Source organism: Ascaphus truei, assembly GCF_040206685.1.
Source record: "Ascaphus truei isolate aAscTru1 chromosome 20 unlocalized genomic scaffold, aAscTru1.hap1 SUPER_20_unloc_4, whole genome shotgun sequence".
Lineage (NCBI taxonomy): Eukaryota > Metazoa > Chordata > Amphibia > Anura > Ascaphidae > Ascaphus > Ascaphus truei.
The window spans coordinates 364,389-383,838 of record NW_027453860.1 but is presented as its reverse complement, the minus strand read 5'-3'; the positions used below and the strand labels follow the sequence as shown (position 1 = coordinate 383,838).

The 19,450-nt window shown below is 46.0% G+C and overlaps 1 protein-coding gene across 1 annotated transcript in view; it reads left to right on the top strand.

Annotated features, from left to right (window-relative positions):
- SYNGAP1 (synaptic Ras GTPase activating protein 1) overlaps positions 1 to 19,450 on the top strand; it is a gene marked incomplete at its 5' end in the record, with an annotated part of 710,344 nt that overhangs the window by 356,171 nt on the left and 334,723 nt on the right. Inside the window, 3 exons of the mRNA XM_075580961.1 lie at positions 5,750 to 6,023; positions 9,823 to 9,996; positions 11,401 to 11,612. Of these exons, the coding sequence (XP_075437076.1) occupies positions 5,750 to 6,023; positions 9,823 to 9,996; positions 11,401 to 11,612 (660 nt within the window). The remainder of the gene's footprint in view (positions 1 to 5,749; positions 6,024 to 9,822; positions 9,997 to 11,400; positions 11,613 to 19,450) is intronic.

The window sequence follows — 19,450 nt, the reverse complement described above, 5'->3', positions numbered from 1 at the left end:
TAGAGGTGGATGTTCATACTGAACACATAGGAATACACTGACATACCAAGGTGTGTTTCTGCTTTAAATAATTTTCCTATACACAAAGAACCCCCTAGTACAGCAGTATTATTAGAGGTGGAGGTTCATACTGTACACATAGGAATACACTGACATACCAAGGTGTGCTTCTGCTTTAAGTAATGTTCCTATACACAACGAACCCCCTAGTACAGCAGTATTATTAGAGGTGGAGGTTCATACTGTACACATAGGAATACACTGACATACCAATGTGTGTTTCTGTTTTAAGTAGTGTTCCTATACACAAAGAACCCCCTAGTACAGCAGTATTATTAGAGGTGGAGGTTCATACTGTACACATAGGAATACACTGACATACCAAGGTGTGTTTCTGCTTTAAGTAATGTTCCTATACACAAAGAACCCCCTAGTACAGCAGTATTATTAGAGGTGGAGGTTCATACTGTACACATAGGAATACACTGACATACCAAGGTGTGTTTCTGCTTTAAGTAATGTTCCTGTACACAAAGAACCCCCTAGTACAGCAGTATTATTAGAGGTGGATGTTCATACTGTACACATAGGAATACACTGACATACCAAGGTGTGTTTCTGCTTTAAATAATTTTCCTATACACAAAGAACCCCCTAGTACAGCAGTATTATTAGAGGTGGAGGTTCATACTGTACACATAGGAATACACTGACATACCAAGGTGTGTTTCTGCTTTAAGTAATGTTTCTATACACAAAGAACCCCCTAGTACAGCAGTATTATTAGAGGTGGAGGTTCATACTGTACACATAGGAATACACTGACATACCAAGGTGTGTTTCTGCTTTAAGTAATGTTCCTATACACAAAGAACCCCCTAGTACAGCAGTATTATTAGAGGTGGAGGTTCATACTGTACACATAGGAATACACTGACATACCAAGGTGTGTTTCTGCTTTAAGTAATGTTCCTGTACACAAAGAACCCCCTAGTACAGCAGTATTATTAGAGGTGGATGTTCATACTGTACACATAGGAATACACTGACATACCAAGGTGTGTTTCTGCTTTAAATAATTTTCCTATACACAAAAAAACCCCTAGTACAGCAGTATTATTAGAGGTGGAGGTTCATACTGTACACATAGGAATACACTGACATACCAAGGTGTGCTTCTGCTTTAAGTAATGTTCCTATACACAACGAACCCCCTAGTACAGCAGTATTATTAGAGGTGGAGGTTCATACTGTACACATAGGAATACACTGACAAACCAATGTGTGTTTCTGTTTTAAGTAGTGTTCCAATAAAAAAGAACCCCCTAGTACAGCAGTATTATTAGAGGTGGAGGTTCATACTGTACACATAGGAATACATTGACATACCAAGGTGTGTTTCTGCTTTAAGTAATGTTCCTATACACAAATAACCCCCTAGTACAGCAGTATTATTAGAGGTGGAAGTTCATACTGTACACATAGGAATACACTGACATACCAAGGTGTGTTTCTGCTTTAAGTAATGTTCCTGTACACAAAGAACCCCCTAGTACAGCAGTATTATTAGAGGTGGATGTTCATACTGTACACATAGGAATACACTGACATACCAAGGTGTGTTTCTGCTTTAAATAATTTTCCTATACACAAAGAACCCCCTAGTACAGCAGTATTATTAGAGGTGGAGGTTCATACTGTACACATAGGAATACACTTACATACCAAGGTGTGCTTCTGCTTTAAGTAATGTTCCTATACACAACGAACCCCCTAGTACTGCAGTATTATTAGAGGTGGAGGTTCATACTGTACACATAGGAATACACTGACATACCAAGGTGTGTTTCTGCTTTAAGTAATGTTTCTATACACAAAGAACCCCCTAGTACAGCAGTATTATTAGAGGTGGAGGTTCATACTGTACACATAGGAATACACTGACATACCAAGGTGTGTTTCTGCTTTAAGTAATGTTCCTATACACAAAGAACCCCCTAGTACAGCAGTATTATTAGAGGTGGATGTTCATACTGTACACATAGGAATACACTGACATACCAAGGTGTGTTTCTGCTTTAAATAATTTTCCTATACACAAAGAACCCCCTAGTACAGCAGTATTATTAGAGGTGGAGGTTCATACTGTACACATAGGAATACACTGACATACCAAGGTGTGTTTCTGCTTTAAGTTATGTTCCTATACACAAAGAACCCCCTAGTACAGCAGTATTATTAGAGGTGGAGGTTCATACTGTACACATAGGAATACACTGACATACCAAGGTGTATTTCTGCTTTAAATAATTTTCCTATACACATTGAACCCCCTAGTACAGCAGTATTATTAGAGGTGGAGGTTCATACTGTACACATAGGAACACACTGACATACCAAGGTGTGTTTCTGCTTTAAGTAATGTTCCTATACACAAAGAACCCCCTAGTACAGCAGTATTATGAGAGGTGGAGGTTCATACTGTACACATAGGAATACACTGACATACCAAGGTGTGTTTCTGCTTTAAGTAATGTTCCTATACACAAAGAACCCCCTAGTACAGCAGTATTATTAGAGGTGGAGGTTCATACTGTACACATAGGAATACACTGACATACCAAGCTGTGTTTATGCTTTAAATAATGTTCCTATACACAAAGAACCCCCTAGTACAGCAGTATTATTGAGGTGGAGGTTCATACTGTACACATAGGAATACACTGACATACCAAGGTGTGTTTCTGCTTTAAGTAATGTTCCTATACACAAAGAACCCCCTAGTACAGCAGTATTATTAGAGGTGGAGGTTCATACTGTACACATAGGAATACACTGACATACCAAGGTGTGTTTCTGCTTTAAGTAATGTTCCTATACACAAAGAACCCCCTAGTACAGCAGTATTATTGAGGTGGAGGTTCATACTGTACACATAGGAATACACTGACATACCAAGGTGTGTTTCTGCTTTAAGTAATGTTCCTATACACAAAGAACCCCCTTGTACAGCAGTATTATTAGAGGTGGAGGTTCATACTGTACACATAGGAATACACCGACATACCAAGTGTATTTTGGTTGGAGTAGTTATTGGTCTAGAAAGATGGGATATAACAATTCTACTATGAGGTAGGTATACGGAGAGATAACAAATGTATATTGTCCTATCCAGGAATCAGATGCAGTCTGTCTAATTGTAACAATTATTACACTAAATCAAATGCCAGCTGCTTCTTTCAGGCTCGTTAGGCAATTAACTGTATCAAGCTATTACAGCCAGTGTTTTACTTGTCAGACTCTCTATACTGTGCAGCCATATAGCGGGGGCTATAGAAATGGTGGCTGAAGGTCACATATCATGTTAAACGCAGGAGTAGTAGTTCTAGATGAGTTTGCATTTATCAGTACGTACAGCAGCAGCAGCAGCGCCGTTATTCGCACACTTCACGCGGTATATACATCGTAATACCCATGTCATGGCGCGGGATCTCTTCCAGCCGTCCCGCCTTAGGAGAGGAGCGCAGAAAATGGCATGTTCGTGTTCTGGTTTTTAAACACAGTAGCACAGTGACACAGTAGCACAGTGACACAGTGACATAGTGAGACAGTAGCACAGTAACACAGTGACACAGTGACATAGTGACACAGTCGCACAGTAACACAGTGACATAGTGAGACAGTAGCACAGTGACACAGTGACACAGTGACATAGTGAGACAGTAGCACAGTAACACAGTGACATAGTGAGACAGTAGCACAGTAACACAGTGACACAGTGACATAGTAACACAGTAGCACAGTAACACAGTGACATAGTGAGACAGTAGCACAGTAACACAGTGACACAGTGACATAGTAACACAGTAGCACAGTAACACAGTGACATAGTGACACAGTAGCACAGTAACACAGTGACATAGTGACATAGTTAGACAGTAGCACAGTAGCACAGTGACACAGTGACATAGTGACATAGTGACACAGTAGCACAGTAACACAGTGACATAGTGAGACAGTAGCACAGTGACACAGTGACACAGTGACATAGTGACACAGTAGCACAGTAACACAGTGACATAGTGAGACAGTAGCACAGTGACACAGTGACACAGTGGAATAGTGACACAGTAGCACAGTAACACAGTGACATAGTGACACAGTAGCACAGTAACACAGTGACATAGTGACACAGTAGCACAGTGACACAGTGACACAGTGACATAGTGAGACAGTAGCACAGTGACACAGTGACACAGTGACATAGTGACATAGTGACACAGTGACATAGTGACATAGTGAGACAGTAGCACAGTGACACAGTGACACAGTGACATAGTGACACAGTAGCACAGTAACACAGTGACATAGTGACACAGTAGCACAGTGACACAGTGATACAGTGACATAGTGAGACAGTAGCACAGTGACAGTGACACAGTGACATAGTGACATAGTGACACAGTGACATAGTGAGACAGTAGCACAGTGACACAGTGACACAGTGACATAGTGAGACAGTAGCACAGTGACACAGTGACACAGTGACATAGTGACATTGTGACACAGTGACATAGTGAGACAGTAGCACAGCACTGTACACATTGCAATAAATTCATTTCATTGTAACCAAAGAAACCGAATCCATGAAATTCAAACAAAGCTTCCGCGATAAGCGCGGCCCCCTGGGGCGATAAGCGGGGTCCCTGGGGCGATAAGCGGGGTCCCTGGGGCGATAAGCGGGGTCCCTGGGGCGATAAGCGCGGCCCCCTGGGGCGATAAGCGGGGTCCCTGGGGCGATAAGCGGTGTCCCTGGGGCGATAAGCGCGGGTCCCTGGGGCGATAAGCGCGGCCCCCTGGGGCGATAAGCGGGGTCCCCTGGGGCGATAAGCGGGGTCCCCTGGGGCGATAAGCGGGGTCCCTGGGGCGATAAGCGCGGGTCCCTGGGGCGATAAGCGCGGGTGCCTGGGGAGATGGGCGGCGTTAATGCCGCGTGGAGTACAGCAGCGCACACGAAATCGGCGCCGTGATTTGTTGGGATAATGGCCGCTGCATGTGTAGGAGACATTGTAAACGCTATATATTGCCCACTTTTAGTGACTAGGAGTGGCGTATGGCCAAAGTATTCCTGAGTATACTGATCTAAAACCCTATTGTAGAGAGAAAGAGAGAAATGTCCTAGGATTGTTCCATAGAGAGGGGGTCCCTATAAATAAACTCCTCCTGTAATGTATTGTAGTATGAATATTAATAGCTCAATAGCTTCACTGAATATGGAGACTCCAAAAAACGCCTCAGCAGCTGCTGAGAGGGCTAACGAGTCACTGGCCACGGGCCGCAATGGAGTGTAAGCTCCCTGGGTTAGGTTATTAGGGTCATGATAGGTCAGGAAGTGAGGCTTAGGGTCTTGTGGTAACCCTACATGTCTTTATCCTGCTGCAAAAAAGCAGCTTTCCCTCTAGTATTCCGGCAACATATATTGGGGTCATAGTATTAAGGTTTGGGTAATAGGGTTATTTTATTAGGGTTTGGGTATACGGGTCATGATATCAAGGTTTGGGTAATAGGGTTGGCGTATTAAGGTTTGGGTATTAAAGTCATGACAATAGGGTTTGCGTATTTGGGTCATGATATCAGGGGTGGGGTATTAGGGTTTGGGTAATACGGTCAGGGTCTTCAGGTCATGATATTACGGGCAGTATATGAGGTTTAGGGTCTTGGGGTAACCCTCCATGTCTTTATCTTGCAGCAAGAGGCAGCTTTCTCTCCAGGACAATCTTCAGCACATGCTGTCCCCGCCTCAAATCACCATTGGCCCCGGCGGGCAGCGAAGGCCAGAGGCGCAGCCTCCCCCCCTACAGAGGGGGAAATCCCAGCAGCTGACAGTGCAGGCTGCGCACAAACCCCGACCAAGCAGCGGCAACCTCCTGCAGAGCCCAGAACCAACGTATGGAGCAGCAAGAATGAGGCAGCAATCCGTGGGGAAGGAGGCGGGGGGTCTGAAGCCCACCATAACAAAGCAGGTATATATATATATATATATATGTGGTCAAGTAATGACCCAGGCGCACAGAATAAGGGAGAAAAGAACATAGGGTTACATATAGTGTAGTACGTCACAGATCAGGGGGGACTCGTACTGTATGAGTTTTATGCATATCAGTACATGTGGTACGGGAATCGAGGAGAACGGGCACACAATGACGTAAACGCACCTCCGATCCTTCGTGCAGATACATTTCTAAATTGAGCTTAATATTGCTAAAAGACAGTTTTATGTGCAATAATAAAAGTAACTTGCCAGGTTTCAGCAGAATCGCCCTGCGCGGTCTGGGCTGCAACCACCGACGACAAGAGATGAGCGAATCCGCCCAAATCTACTTCCCGAATTTTCTCACATTTTGGCCCACGTTTCGCGGTGTAAAATCCGCACACAGGTTTGGTCAGTTTTAACCCACGCGGATTCATCACAAAGCGCCATTGGATACAGCCAGTGGTCGGGTTTGTAGCGTCAGTGGATTCAGCAATCAGTTGGCGGATTCTTATCGCCGAGTTCGCGGATTCTATAAATCAGCCCACGGGCCGCGGAATCCGCGCAGAGTTTCGGTAATAGTAATAAAAAATACGCCAAACACGAATCGCCATTTTTGAGATTGATCTGCTGAAATCCATGGACCAAAAGAACCAGCCAATCCGCTGCAGATCCCAATTCGCTTATCTCTACATACGATCACACCACAGATTCAGGTCTCCAACACCTTGTCTCTGTCTGGTGAGGGCAGCATGAAAGGCGTTGGGTGGCGGGTTTCTTCCACTTTGCCAGCTCTGTGATTTTTGATGTGTTCTAGGGAGGCCACGGAATTAACCCTATGCGTTTCACTTTACAGCTTCTAGAGGGTTAAAAAAAAAACCTGAGGTAGCTGTAAAGCTGTAAACCTTGTAAGTTATTTTTATACCTTGGTTTGGTGCCTGTGGTGTACCTTGGTTTGGGGCCTGTGGTATACCTTGGTTTGGGGCCTGTGGTTTACCTTGGTTTGATGCCTGTGGTTTACCTTGGTTTGATGCCTGTGGTATACCTTGGTTTGGGGCCTCTGGTATACCTTGGTTTGGGGCCTGTGGCATACCTTGGTTTGGGGCCTGTGGTATACCTTGGTTTGGGGCCTGTGGTATACCTTGGTTTGATGCCTGTGGTATACCTTGGTTTGAGGCCTGTGATATACCTTGGTTTGGTGCCTGTGGTATACCTTGGTTTGATGCCTGTGGTATACCTTGGTTTGGGGCCTGTGGTATACCTTGGTTTGGGGCCTGTGGTATATCTTGGTTTGGTGCCTGTGCTATACCTTGGTTTGGTGCCTGTGCTATACCTTGGTTTGGGGAATGTGGTATACCTCGGTTTGGTACCTGTGGTTCACCTTGGTTTGATGCCTGTGGTATACCTTGGTTTGGGGCCTGTGGTATATCTCGGTTTGGTACCTGTGGTATACCTTGGTTTGGGGCCTGTGGTATACCTTGGTTTGGGGCTTGTGGTGTACCTTGTTTGGGGCCTGTGGTGTAACTTGGTTTGGGGCCTGTGGTATACCTTGGTTTGGGGCTTGTGGTGTACCTTGGTTTGGGGCCTGTGGTGTACCTTGGTTTGGGGCCTGTGGTATACCTTGGTTTGGTGCCTGTGGTATGCCTTGGTTTGGGGCTTGTGGCGTACCTTGGTTTGGGGCCTGTGGTATACCTTGGTTTGGGGCTTGTGGTGTACCTTGGTTTGGGGCCTGTGGTATACCTTGGTTTGGAGCCTGTGGTATACCTTGGTTTGGGGCCTGTGGTATACCTTGGTTTGGGGCCTGTGGTATACCTTGGTTTGGGGCCTGTGGTATACCTTGGTTTGGCGCCTGTGGTATACCTTGGTTTGGCGCCTGTGGTATACCTCGCTTTGGGGCCTGTGGTATACCTTGGTTTGGGGCCTTTGGTATACCTTGGTTTGGGGCCTGTGGTATACCTTGGTTTGGGGCCTGTGGTATACCTTGGTTTGGGGCCTGTGGTATACCTTGGTTTGGGGCCTGTGGTATACCTTGGTTTGGGGCCTGTGGTGTACCTTGGTTTGGGGCCTGTGGTATACCTTGGTTTGGGGCCTGTGGTATACCTTGGTTTGGGGCCTGTGGTATACCTTGGTTTGGCGCCTGTGGTATACCTTGGTTTGGCGCCTGTGGTATACCTCGCTTTGGGGCCTGTGGTATACCTTGGTTTGGGGCCTTTGGTATACCTTGGTTTGGGGCCTGTTGTATACCTTGGTTTGGTGCCTGTGGTATACCTTGGTTTGGGGCCTGTGGTATACCTTGGTTTGGGGCCTGTGGTATACCTTGGTTTGGGGAATGTGGTATATCTTGGTTGGGCACCTGTGGTGTACCTTGGTTTGGGGCCTGTGGTGTACCTTGGTTTGGGGCCTGTGGTATATCTTGGTTTGGGGCCTGTGGTATACCTTGGTTTGGGGAATGTGGTATATCTTGGTTGGGCACCTGTGGTGTACCTTGGTTTGGGGCCTGTGGTATACCTCGGTTTGGGGCCTGTGGTATACCTTGGTTTGGGGAATGTGGTATATCTTGGTTGGGCACCTGTGGTGTACCTTGGTTTGGGGCCTGTGGTGTACCTTGGTTTGGGGCCTGTGGTATACCTTGGTTTGGGGCCTGTGGTATACCTTGATTTGGGGCTTGTGGTGTACCTTGGTTTGGGGCCTGTGGTATATCTTGGTTTGGGGCCTGTGGTATACCTTGGTTTGGGGCCTGTGGTTTACCTTGGTTTGGGGCCTGTGGTATACCTTGGTTTGGGGCCTGTGGTATACCTTGGTTTGGGGCCTGTGGTGTACCTCGGTTTGGGGCCTGTGGTGTACCTCGTTTGGGGCCTGTGGTATACCTTGGTTTGGGGCCTGTGGTATACCTTGGTTTGGGGCCTGTTGTATACCTTGGTTTGGGGCCTCTGATATACCTTGGTTTGGGACCTGTGGTATACCTTGGTTACAAGAAGCATCAAACGGTTCATCTTATTTCTATCACAGGCTTCTGTAATAATAGATATTATATAATAATAATAATAATAGATATTATATAATAATAATAGATATTATATAATAATAATAATAGATATATAATAATAATAGATATTATATAATAATAGATATTATATAATAATAATAGATATTATATAATAATAGATATTATATAATAATAATAATAGATATTATATAATAATAATAGATATTATATAATAATAATAATAATAATAATAATAATAATAATAATAATAATAATAATAATAATACTAATAATAATAATAATAATAATAGATATTATATAATAATAATAGATATTATATAATAATAGATATTATATAATAATAATAGATATTATATAAGAATAATGGATATTATATAATAATAATGGATATTATATAATAATAATAGATATTATATAATTATATAATAGATATTATATAATAATAGATATTATATAATAATAATAATAGATATTATATAATAATAATAGATATTATATAATAATAATAGATATTATATAATAATAATAGATATTATATAATAATAATAGATATTACAGAAGCCTAGGCTAGAAATATTGTTGCGATGCAGGTTACTTAACGCGACTGTTAATAATGTGTTAATTACCCTGCGCCTCACCCAGTAAATTACTACCACAATGTTACTGAATACCAACTGAAAGTGACGCTAATAACGCCCGTAATACTTTGTCCAGGTGCGATATCACCGCCACTTTCATGGAGTTTGTGGTGTCTGGTGCCTGACGTCTCTTTGTCTCTCCCCAGCACTCTCACGCACAGTCCACGTTGAACCCAGTTACTCCGGCCTCAGAACGCACGGTTGCCTGGGTCTCTAACATGCCGCACCTCTCCGCGGATATCGAGAGTTCTCACATAGAGCGAGAGGAGTACAAGCTGAAGGAGTACTCTAAGTCCATGGACGAGAGCCGCCTGGAGAGGGTAAGGGGACCTCTCTAGTATTCTGTTTCTGTCTCTTTTCGGTATTACACATCTTGTCTCTTTGCCGCCCTCTCTCTCCCTGCTCCTCCCTATCTCTGTTCCTCCCTCCCCTTTTCTCAACCACTCTCCCCCTCTCTTCCTCTATTTCCTTCACCCCCTCCCCATCATTCTCCCTCTCTCTCTCTCTCTCTCTCTCTCTCTCTCTCTCTCTCTCTCTCTCTCTCTCTCTCTCTCTCTCTCTCTCTCTCTCTCTCTCTTCCCTCCTCTCTCACTTCCTCTCCATCTCTATCTCTCTTTCTCTCTTCCACCTCTCCTTCCCTCCCTCTCTCACACTTCATCCCTCTCTCTCTCTTCCTCTCCCCCTCTCTTCCTCTATTTCCTTCACCCTCTCCCCATCATTCTCCCTCTCTCTCTCCTTCCCTCCCTCTCTCTTCCTCTCCATCTCTATCTCTCTTTCTCTCTTCCACCTCTCCTTCCCTCCCTCTCTCACCCTTCATCCCCCTCTCTCTCTTCCTCTCCATCTCTCTCCCTCTCTCTCCCTCCCCATCTCTCCCTCTCTCTCCCTCCCCATCTATCCCTCTCTCTCCCTCTCCGACTCTCTCTTCCTCTCCATCTCTCTTCCACCTCTCCTTCCCTCCCTGTCTCACCCTTCATCCCTCCCTCTCTCTCCTTTCCTCCCTCTCTCTTCCTCTCCATCTCTATCTCTCTTCCACCTCTCCTTCCCTCCCTCTCTCACCCTTCATCCCTCTCTCTCTTCCTCTCTATCTCTCTCCCTCTATTTCCCTCCCCATCTCTCCCTCACTCTCCCTCCCCATCTCTCTCCCTTCCTCTCCATCTCTCTTCCTCTATTTCCCTCCCCATCCCTCCCTCTCTCTTCCTCTCCATCACTCTCCCTCTATTTCCCTCCCCTTCCCTCCCTCTCTCTTCCTCTCCATCACTCTCCCTCTATTTCCCTCCCCTTCCCTCCCTCTCTCTTCCTCTCCATCACTCTCCCTCTATTTCCCTCCCCATCCCTCTCTCTCTCTTCCTCTCCATCTCTCTCCCTCTATTTCCCTCCCCATCTCTCCCTCTCTCTCCCTCCCCATCTCTCCCTCTCTCTCTCTCTCTGACTCTCTCTCTCTCACCTCTTCCTCTCCATCTCTCTTCCACCCCTACTTCCCTCCCTGTCTCACCCTTCATCCCTCTCTCTCTTCCTCTCCATCTCTCTCCCTCTATTTCCCTCCCCATCTCCCCCTCTCTCTCCCTCCCCATCTTTCCCTCTCTCTCCCTCTCCGACTCTCTCTCTCTCTCTCTTCCTCTCCATCTTTCTCCCTCTATTTCCCTCCCCATCTCTCCCTCTCTCTCCCTCCCCATCCCTCCCTCTCTCTCCCTCTCCGACTCTCTCTCTCTCTCTGCCTCCCCCAGGTGAAGGAGTACGAGGAGGAGATTTACACCCTGAAGGAAAGACTGTTGATGTCAAATCGGAAGCTGGAGGAATACGAGCGGCGTCTCTACTCCCAGGAGGAGCAAACCAGCAAAATGCTGCAGCAATACCAGGTGCGCCTGGACCAGAGTGAGAAGCGCCTGCGGCAGCAGCAGGCGGAGAAGGACACGCAGATCAAGAGCATCATAAACAGGTTAGAAATGGTAAATACTCTATTACTTACTTCTGGGGACCGGGGGTGGAGGGAGAGGTAACCCTGAAAAAATGTGATACCCTGACAGCCTGTAACCCTAGTATATAACCAACCCTATAACCCTAACCCTGACACACTGTGTTATCCTGACCGCCTGTAACCCTAGTATATAACCAACCCTATAACCCTAACCCTGACACACTGTGTTACCCTGACAGCCTGTAACCCTAGTATATAACCAACCCTATAACCCTAACCCTGACACACTGTGTTACCCTGACAGCCTGTAACCCGCGTATATAACCAACCCTATAACCCTAACCCTGACACACTGTGTTACCCTGACAGCCTGTAACCCGCGTATATAACCAACCCTATAACCCTAACCCTGACACACTGTGTTACCCTGACAGCCTGTAACCCGCGTATATAACCAACCCTATAACCCTAACCCTGACACACTGTGTTACCCTGACAGCCTGTAACCCGCGTATATAACCAACCCTATAACCCTAACCCTGACACACTGTGTTACCCTGACAGCCTGTAACCCTAGTATATAACTAACCCTATAACCCTAACCCTGACACACTGTGATACCCTGACAGCCTGTAACCCTAATATATAACCAACCCTATAACCCTAACCCTGACACACTGTGTTACCCTGACAGCCTGTAACCCGCGTATATAACCAACCCTATAACCCTAACCCTGACACACTGTGATACCCTGACCGCCTGTAACCCTAGTATATAACCAACCCTATAACCCTAACCCTGACACACTGTGATACCCTGACAGCCTGTAACCCGCGTATATAACCAACCCTATAACCCTAACCCTGACACACTGTGATACCCTGACCGCCTGTAACCCTAGTATATAACCAACCCTATAACCCTAACCCTGACACACTGTGATACCCTGACAGCCTGTATCCCTAGTATATAACCAACCCTGTAACCCTACCCCTGACACACTGTGTTACCCTGACAGCCTGTAACCCGTGTATATAACCAACCCTATAACCCTAACCCTGACACACTGTGTTACCCTGACCGCCTGTAACCCGCGTATATAACCAACCCTATAACCCTAACCCTGACACACTGTGTTACCCTGACCGCCTGTAACCCTAGTATATAACCAACCCTATAACCCTAACCCTGACACACTGTGTTACCCTGACAGCCTGTAACCCGCGTATATAACCAACCCTATAACCCTAACCCTGACACACTGTCTTACCCTGACAGCCTGTAACCCTAGTATATAACCAACCCTATAACCCTAACCCTGACACACAGTGTTACCCTGACAGCCTGTATCCCTAGTATATAACCAACCCTGTAACCCTACCCCTGACACACTGTGTTACCCTGACAGCCTGTAACCCGCGTATATAACCAACCCTATAACCCTAACCCTGACACACTGTGTTACCCTGACCGCCTGTAACCCGCGTATATAACCAACCCTATAACCCTAACCCTGACACACTGTGTTACCCTGACAGCCTGTAACCCTAGTATATAACCAACCCTATAACCCTAACCCTGACACACTGTGTTACCCTGACAGCCTGTAACCCGCGTATATAACCAACCCTATAACCCTAACCCTGACACACTGTGTTACCCTGACAGCCTGTAACCCGCGTATATAACCAACCCTATAACCCTAACCCTGACACACTGTGTTACCCTGACAGCCTGTAACCCGCGTAAATAACCAACCCTATAACCCTAACCCTGACACACTGTGTTACCCTGACAGCCTGTAACCCGCGTATATAACCAACCCTATAACCCTAACCCTGACACACTGTGTTACCCTGACAGCCTGTAACCCTAGTATATAACTAACCCTATAACCCTAACCCTGACACACTGTGATACCCTGACAGCCTGTAACCCTAATATATAACCAACCCTATAACCCTAACCCTGACACACTGTGTTACCCTGACAGCCTGTAACCCGCGTATATAACCAACCCTATAACCCTAACCCTGACACACTGTGATACCCTGACCGCCTGTAACCCTAGTATATAACCAACCCTATAACCCTAACCCTGACACACTGTGTTACCCTGACAGCCTGTATCCCTAGTATATAACCAACCCTGTAACCCTACCCCTGACACACTGTGTTACCCTGACAGCCTGTAACCCGCGTATATAACCAACCCTATAACCCTAACCCTGACACACTGTGTTACCCTGACCGCCTGTAACCCGCGTATATAACCAACCCTATAACCCTAACCCTGACACACTGTGTTACCCTGACCGCCTGTAACCCTAGTATATAACCAACCCTATAACCCTAACCCTGACACACTGTGTTACCCTGACAGCCTGTAACCCGCGTATATAACCAACCCTATAACCCTAACCCTGACACACTGTCTTACCCTGACAGCCTGTAACCCTAGTATATAACCAACCCTATAACCCTAACCCTGACACACAGTGTTACCCTGACAGCCTGTATCCCTAGTATATAACCAACCCTGTAACCCTACCCCTGACACACTGTGTTACCCTGACAGCCTGTAACCCGCGTATATAACCAACCCTATAACCCTAACCCTGACACACTGTGTTACCCTGACCGCCTGTAACCCGCGTATATAACCAACCCTATAACCCTAACCCTGACACACTGTGATACCCTAACAGCCTGTAACCCTAGTGTATCACCAACCCTTTAACCCTAACCCTGACACACTGTGTTACCCTGACAGCCTGTAACACTAGTATATAACCAACCCTATAACCCTACCCCTGACACACTGTGTTACCCTGACCGCCTGTAACCCGCGTATATAACCAACCCTATAACCCTACCCCTGACACACTGTGTTACCCTGACAGCCTGTAACCCTAGTATATAACCAACCCTATAACCCTAACCCTGACACACTGTGTTACCCTGACCGCCTGTAACCCGCGTATATAACCAACCCTATAACCCTAACCCTGACACACTGTGTTACCCTGACAGTCTGTAACCCTAGTATATAACCAACCCTATAACCCTAACCCTGACACACTGTGTTACCCTGACCGCCTGTAACCCGCGTATATAACCAACCCTATAACCCTAACCCTGACACACTGTGTTACCCTGACAGCCTGTAACCCTAATATATAACCAACCCTATAACCCTAACCCTGACACACTGTGTTACCCTGACAGCCTGTAACCCTAGTATATAACCAACCCTATAACCCTAACCCTGACACACTGTGATACCCTGACAGCCTGTAACACTAGTATATAACCAACCCTATAACCCTATACCTGACACACTGTGATACCCTGACAGCCTGTAACCCTATTATATAACCAACCCTTTAACCCTACCCCTGACACACTGTGTTATCATGACAGCCTGTAACCCTAGTATATAACCAACCCTATAACCCTAACCCTGATGCACTGTGTTACCCTTACAGCCTGTAACCCTAGTATATAACCAACCCTATAACCCTAACCCTGACACACTGTGTTACCCTGACAGCCTGTAACCCTAGTATATAACCAACCCTATAACCCTAACCCTGACACACTGTGATACCCTGACAGCATGTAACCCTAGTATATAACCAACCCTATAACCCTAACCCTGACACATTGTGATACCCTGACAGCCTGTAACCCTAGTATATAACCAACCCTATAACCCTAACCCTGACACACTGTGTTACCCTGACAGCCTGTAACCCTAGTATATAACCAACCCTATAACCCTAACCCTGACACACTGTGTTACCCTGACAGCCTGTAACCCTAGTATATAACCAACCCTATAACCCTAACCCTGACACGCTGTGTTACCCTGACAGCCTGTAACCCTAGTATATAACCAACCCTATAACCCTACCCCTGACACACTGTGTTACCCTGACAGCCTGTAACCCTAGTATATAACCAACCCTATAACCCTAACCCTGACACACTGTGTTACCCTGAAAACCTGTAACCCTAGTATATAACAACCCTATAACCCTAACCCTGACACACTGTGATACCCTGACAGCCTGTAACCCTAGTATATAACCAACCTTATAACCCTAACCCTGACACACCGTGTTACCCTGACCACATGTAACCCTAGTATATAACAAACCCTATAACCCTAACCCTGACACACTGTGTTACCCTGACAGCCTGTAACCCTAGTATATAACCAACCCTATAACCCTAACCCTGACACATTGTGATACCCTGACAGCCTGTAACCCTAGTATATAACCAACCCTATAACCCTAACCCTGACACACTGTGTTACCCTGACAGCCTGTAACCCTAGTATATAACCAACCCTATAACCCTAACCCTGACACACTGTGTTACCCTGACAGCCTGTAACCCTAGTATATAACCAACCCTATAACCCTAACCCTGACACGCTGTGTTACCCTGACAGCCTGTAACCCTAGTATATAACCAACCCTATAACCCTACCCCTGACACACTGTGTTACCCTGACAGCCTGTAACCCTAGTATATAACCAACCCTATAACCCTAACCCTGACACACTGTGTTACCCTGAAAACCTGTAACCCTAGTATATAACAACCCTATAACCCTAACCCTGACACACTGTGATACCCTGACAGCCTGTAACCCTAGTATATAACCAACCCTATAACCCTAACCCTGACACACCGTGTTACCCTGACCACATGTAACCCTAGTATATAACAAACCCTATAACCCTAACCCTGACACACTGTGTTACCCTGACAGCCTGTAACCCTAGTATATAACCAACCCTATAACCCTAACCCTGACACACTGTGTTACCCTGACCGCCTGTAAGCCTAGTATATAACCAACCCTATAACCCTAACCCTGACACACTGTGTTACCTTGACCGCCTGTAACCCTAGTATATAACCAACCCTATAACCCTAACCCTGACACACTGTGATACCCTGACAGCCTGTAACCCTAGTATATAACCAACCCTATAACCCTACCCCTGACACACTGTGTTACCCTGACAGCCTGTAACCCTAGTATATAACCAACCCTATAACCCTAACCCTGACACACTGTGTTACCCTGACAGCCTGTAACCCTAGTATATAACCAACCCTATAACCCTAACCCTGACACGCTGTGTTACCCTGACAGCCTGTAACCCTAGTATATAACCAACCCTATAACCCTACCCCTGACACACTGTGTTACCCTGACAGCCTGTAACCCTAGTATATAACCAACCCTATAACCCTAACCCTGACACACTGTGTTACCCTGAAAACCTGTAACCCTAGTATATAACAACCCTATAACCCTAACCCTGACACACTGTGATACCCTGACAGCCTGTAACCCTAGTATATAACCAACCCTATAACCCTAACCCTGACACACTGTGTTACCCTGACCGCCTGTAAGCCTAGTATCTAACCAACCCTATAACCCTAACCCTGACACACTGTGTTACCTTGACCGCCTGTAACCCTAGTATATAACCAACCCTATAACCCTAACCCTGACACACTGTGATACCCTGACAGCCTGTAACCCTAGTATATAACCAACCCTATAACCCTACCCCTGACACACTGTGTTACCCTGACAGCCTGTAACCCTAGTATATAACCAACCCTATAACCCTAACCCTGACGAACGGTGTTACCCTTACAGCCTGTAACCCTAGTATATAACCAACCCTATAACCCTACCCCTGACACACTGTGATACCCTGACAGCCTGAAACCCTAGTATATAACCAACCCTATAACCCTAACCCTGACACACTGTGATACCCTGACAGCCTGTAACCCTAGTATATAACCAACCCTATAACCCTAATACTGACACACTGTGATACCCTGACAGCCTGTAACCCTAGTATATAACCAACCCTAAAACCCTAACCCTGACACACTGTGATACCCTGACCGCCTGTAACCCTAGTATATTACCAACCCTATAACCCTTACCCTGACACACTGTGTTACCCTGACCGCCTGTAACCCTAATATATAACCAACCCTATAACCCTATCCCTGACACACTGTGTTACCCTGACAGCCTGTAACCCTAGTGTATAACCAACCCTATAACCCTAACCCTGACACACTGTGTTACCCTGACCGCCTGTAACCCTAGTATATAACCAACCCTATAACCCTAACCCTGACACACTGTGTTACCCTGACAGCCTGTAACCCTAGTATATAACCAACCCTATAACCTTAACCCTGACACACTGTGTTACCCTGACAGCCTGTAACCCTAGTATATAACCAACCCTATAACCCTAACCCTGACACACTGTGTTTCCCTGAGAGCCTGCAACCCTAGTATATAACCAACCCTATAACCCTAACCCTGACACACTGTGTTACCCTGACCGCCTGTAACCCTAGTATATAACCAACCCTATAACCCTAACCCTGACACACTGTGTTACCCTGACAGCCTGTAACCCTAGTATATAACCAACCCTATAACCCTAACCCTGACACACTGTGATACCCTGACCGCCTGTAACCCTAGTATATAACCAACCCTATAACCCTAACCCTGACACACTGTGATACCCTGACAGCCTGTAACCCGCGTATATAACCAACCCTATAACCCTAACCCTGACACACTGTGTTACCCTGACAGCCTGTAACCCTAGTATATAACCAACCCTATAACCCTAACACTGACACACTGTGTTACCCTTACCGCCTGTAACCCTTGGTTATAACCAACCCTATAACCTTAACCCTGACACACTGTGATACCCTGACCGCCTGTAACCCTAGTATATAACCAACCCTATAACCCTAACCCTGACACACTGTGTTACCCTGACAGCCTGTAACCCTAGTATATAACCAACCCTATAACCCTAACCCTGACACACTGTGTTACCCTGACAGCCTGTAACCCTAGTATATAACCAACCCTATAACCCTAACCCTGACACACTGTGTTACCCTGACAGCCTGTAACCCTAGTATATAACCAACCCTATAACCCTAAACCTGACACACTGTGATACCCTGACAGCCTGTAACCCTAATATATAACAACCCTATAACCCTAACCCTGACACACTGTGTTACCCTGACAGCCTGTAACCCTAGTATATAACCAACCCTATAACCCTAACCCTGACACACTGTGTTACCCTGACAGCCTGTAACCCTAGTATATAACCAACCCTTTAACCCTAAACCTGACACACTGTGTTACCCTGACCGCCTGTAACCCTAGTATATAACCAACCCTATAACCCTAACCCTGACACACTGTGTTACCCTGACAGCCTGTAACCCGCGTATATAACCAACCCTATAACCCTAAACCTGACACACTGTGTTACCCTGACAGCCTGTAACCCGCGTATATAACCAACCCTATAACCCTAACCCTAACACACTGGGTTACCCTGACAGCCTGTAACCCTAGTATATAACCAAACCTATAATGCTAAACCTGACGCACTGTGTTACCATGACAGCCTGTAACCCTAGTATATAACCAACCCTATAACCCTACCCCTGACACACTGTGATACCCTGACAGCCTGTAACCCTAGTATATAACCAACCCTATAACCCTAACCCTGACACACTGTGTTACCCTGACAGCCTGTAACCCTAGTATATAACCAACCCTATAACCCTAACACTGACACACTGTGTTACCCTTACCGCCTGTAACCCTAGTATATAACCAACCCTATAACCTTAACCCTGACACACTGTGATACCCTGACCGCCTGTAACCCTAGTATATAACCAACCCTATAATCCTAACCCTGACACACTGTGTTACCCTGACAGCCTGTAACCCTAGTATATA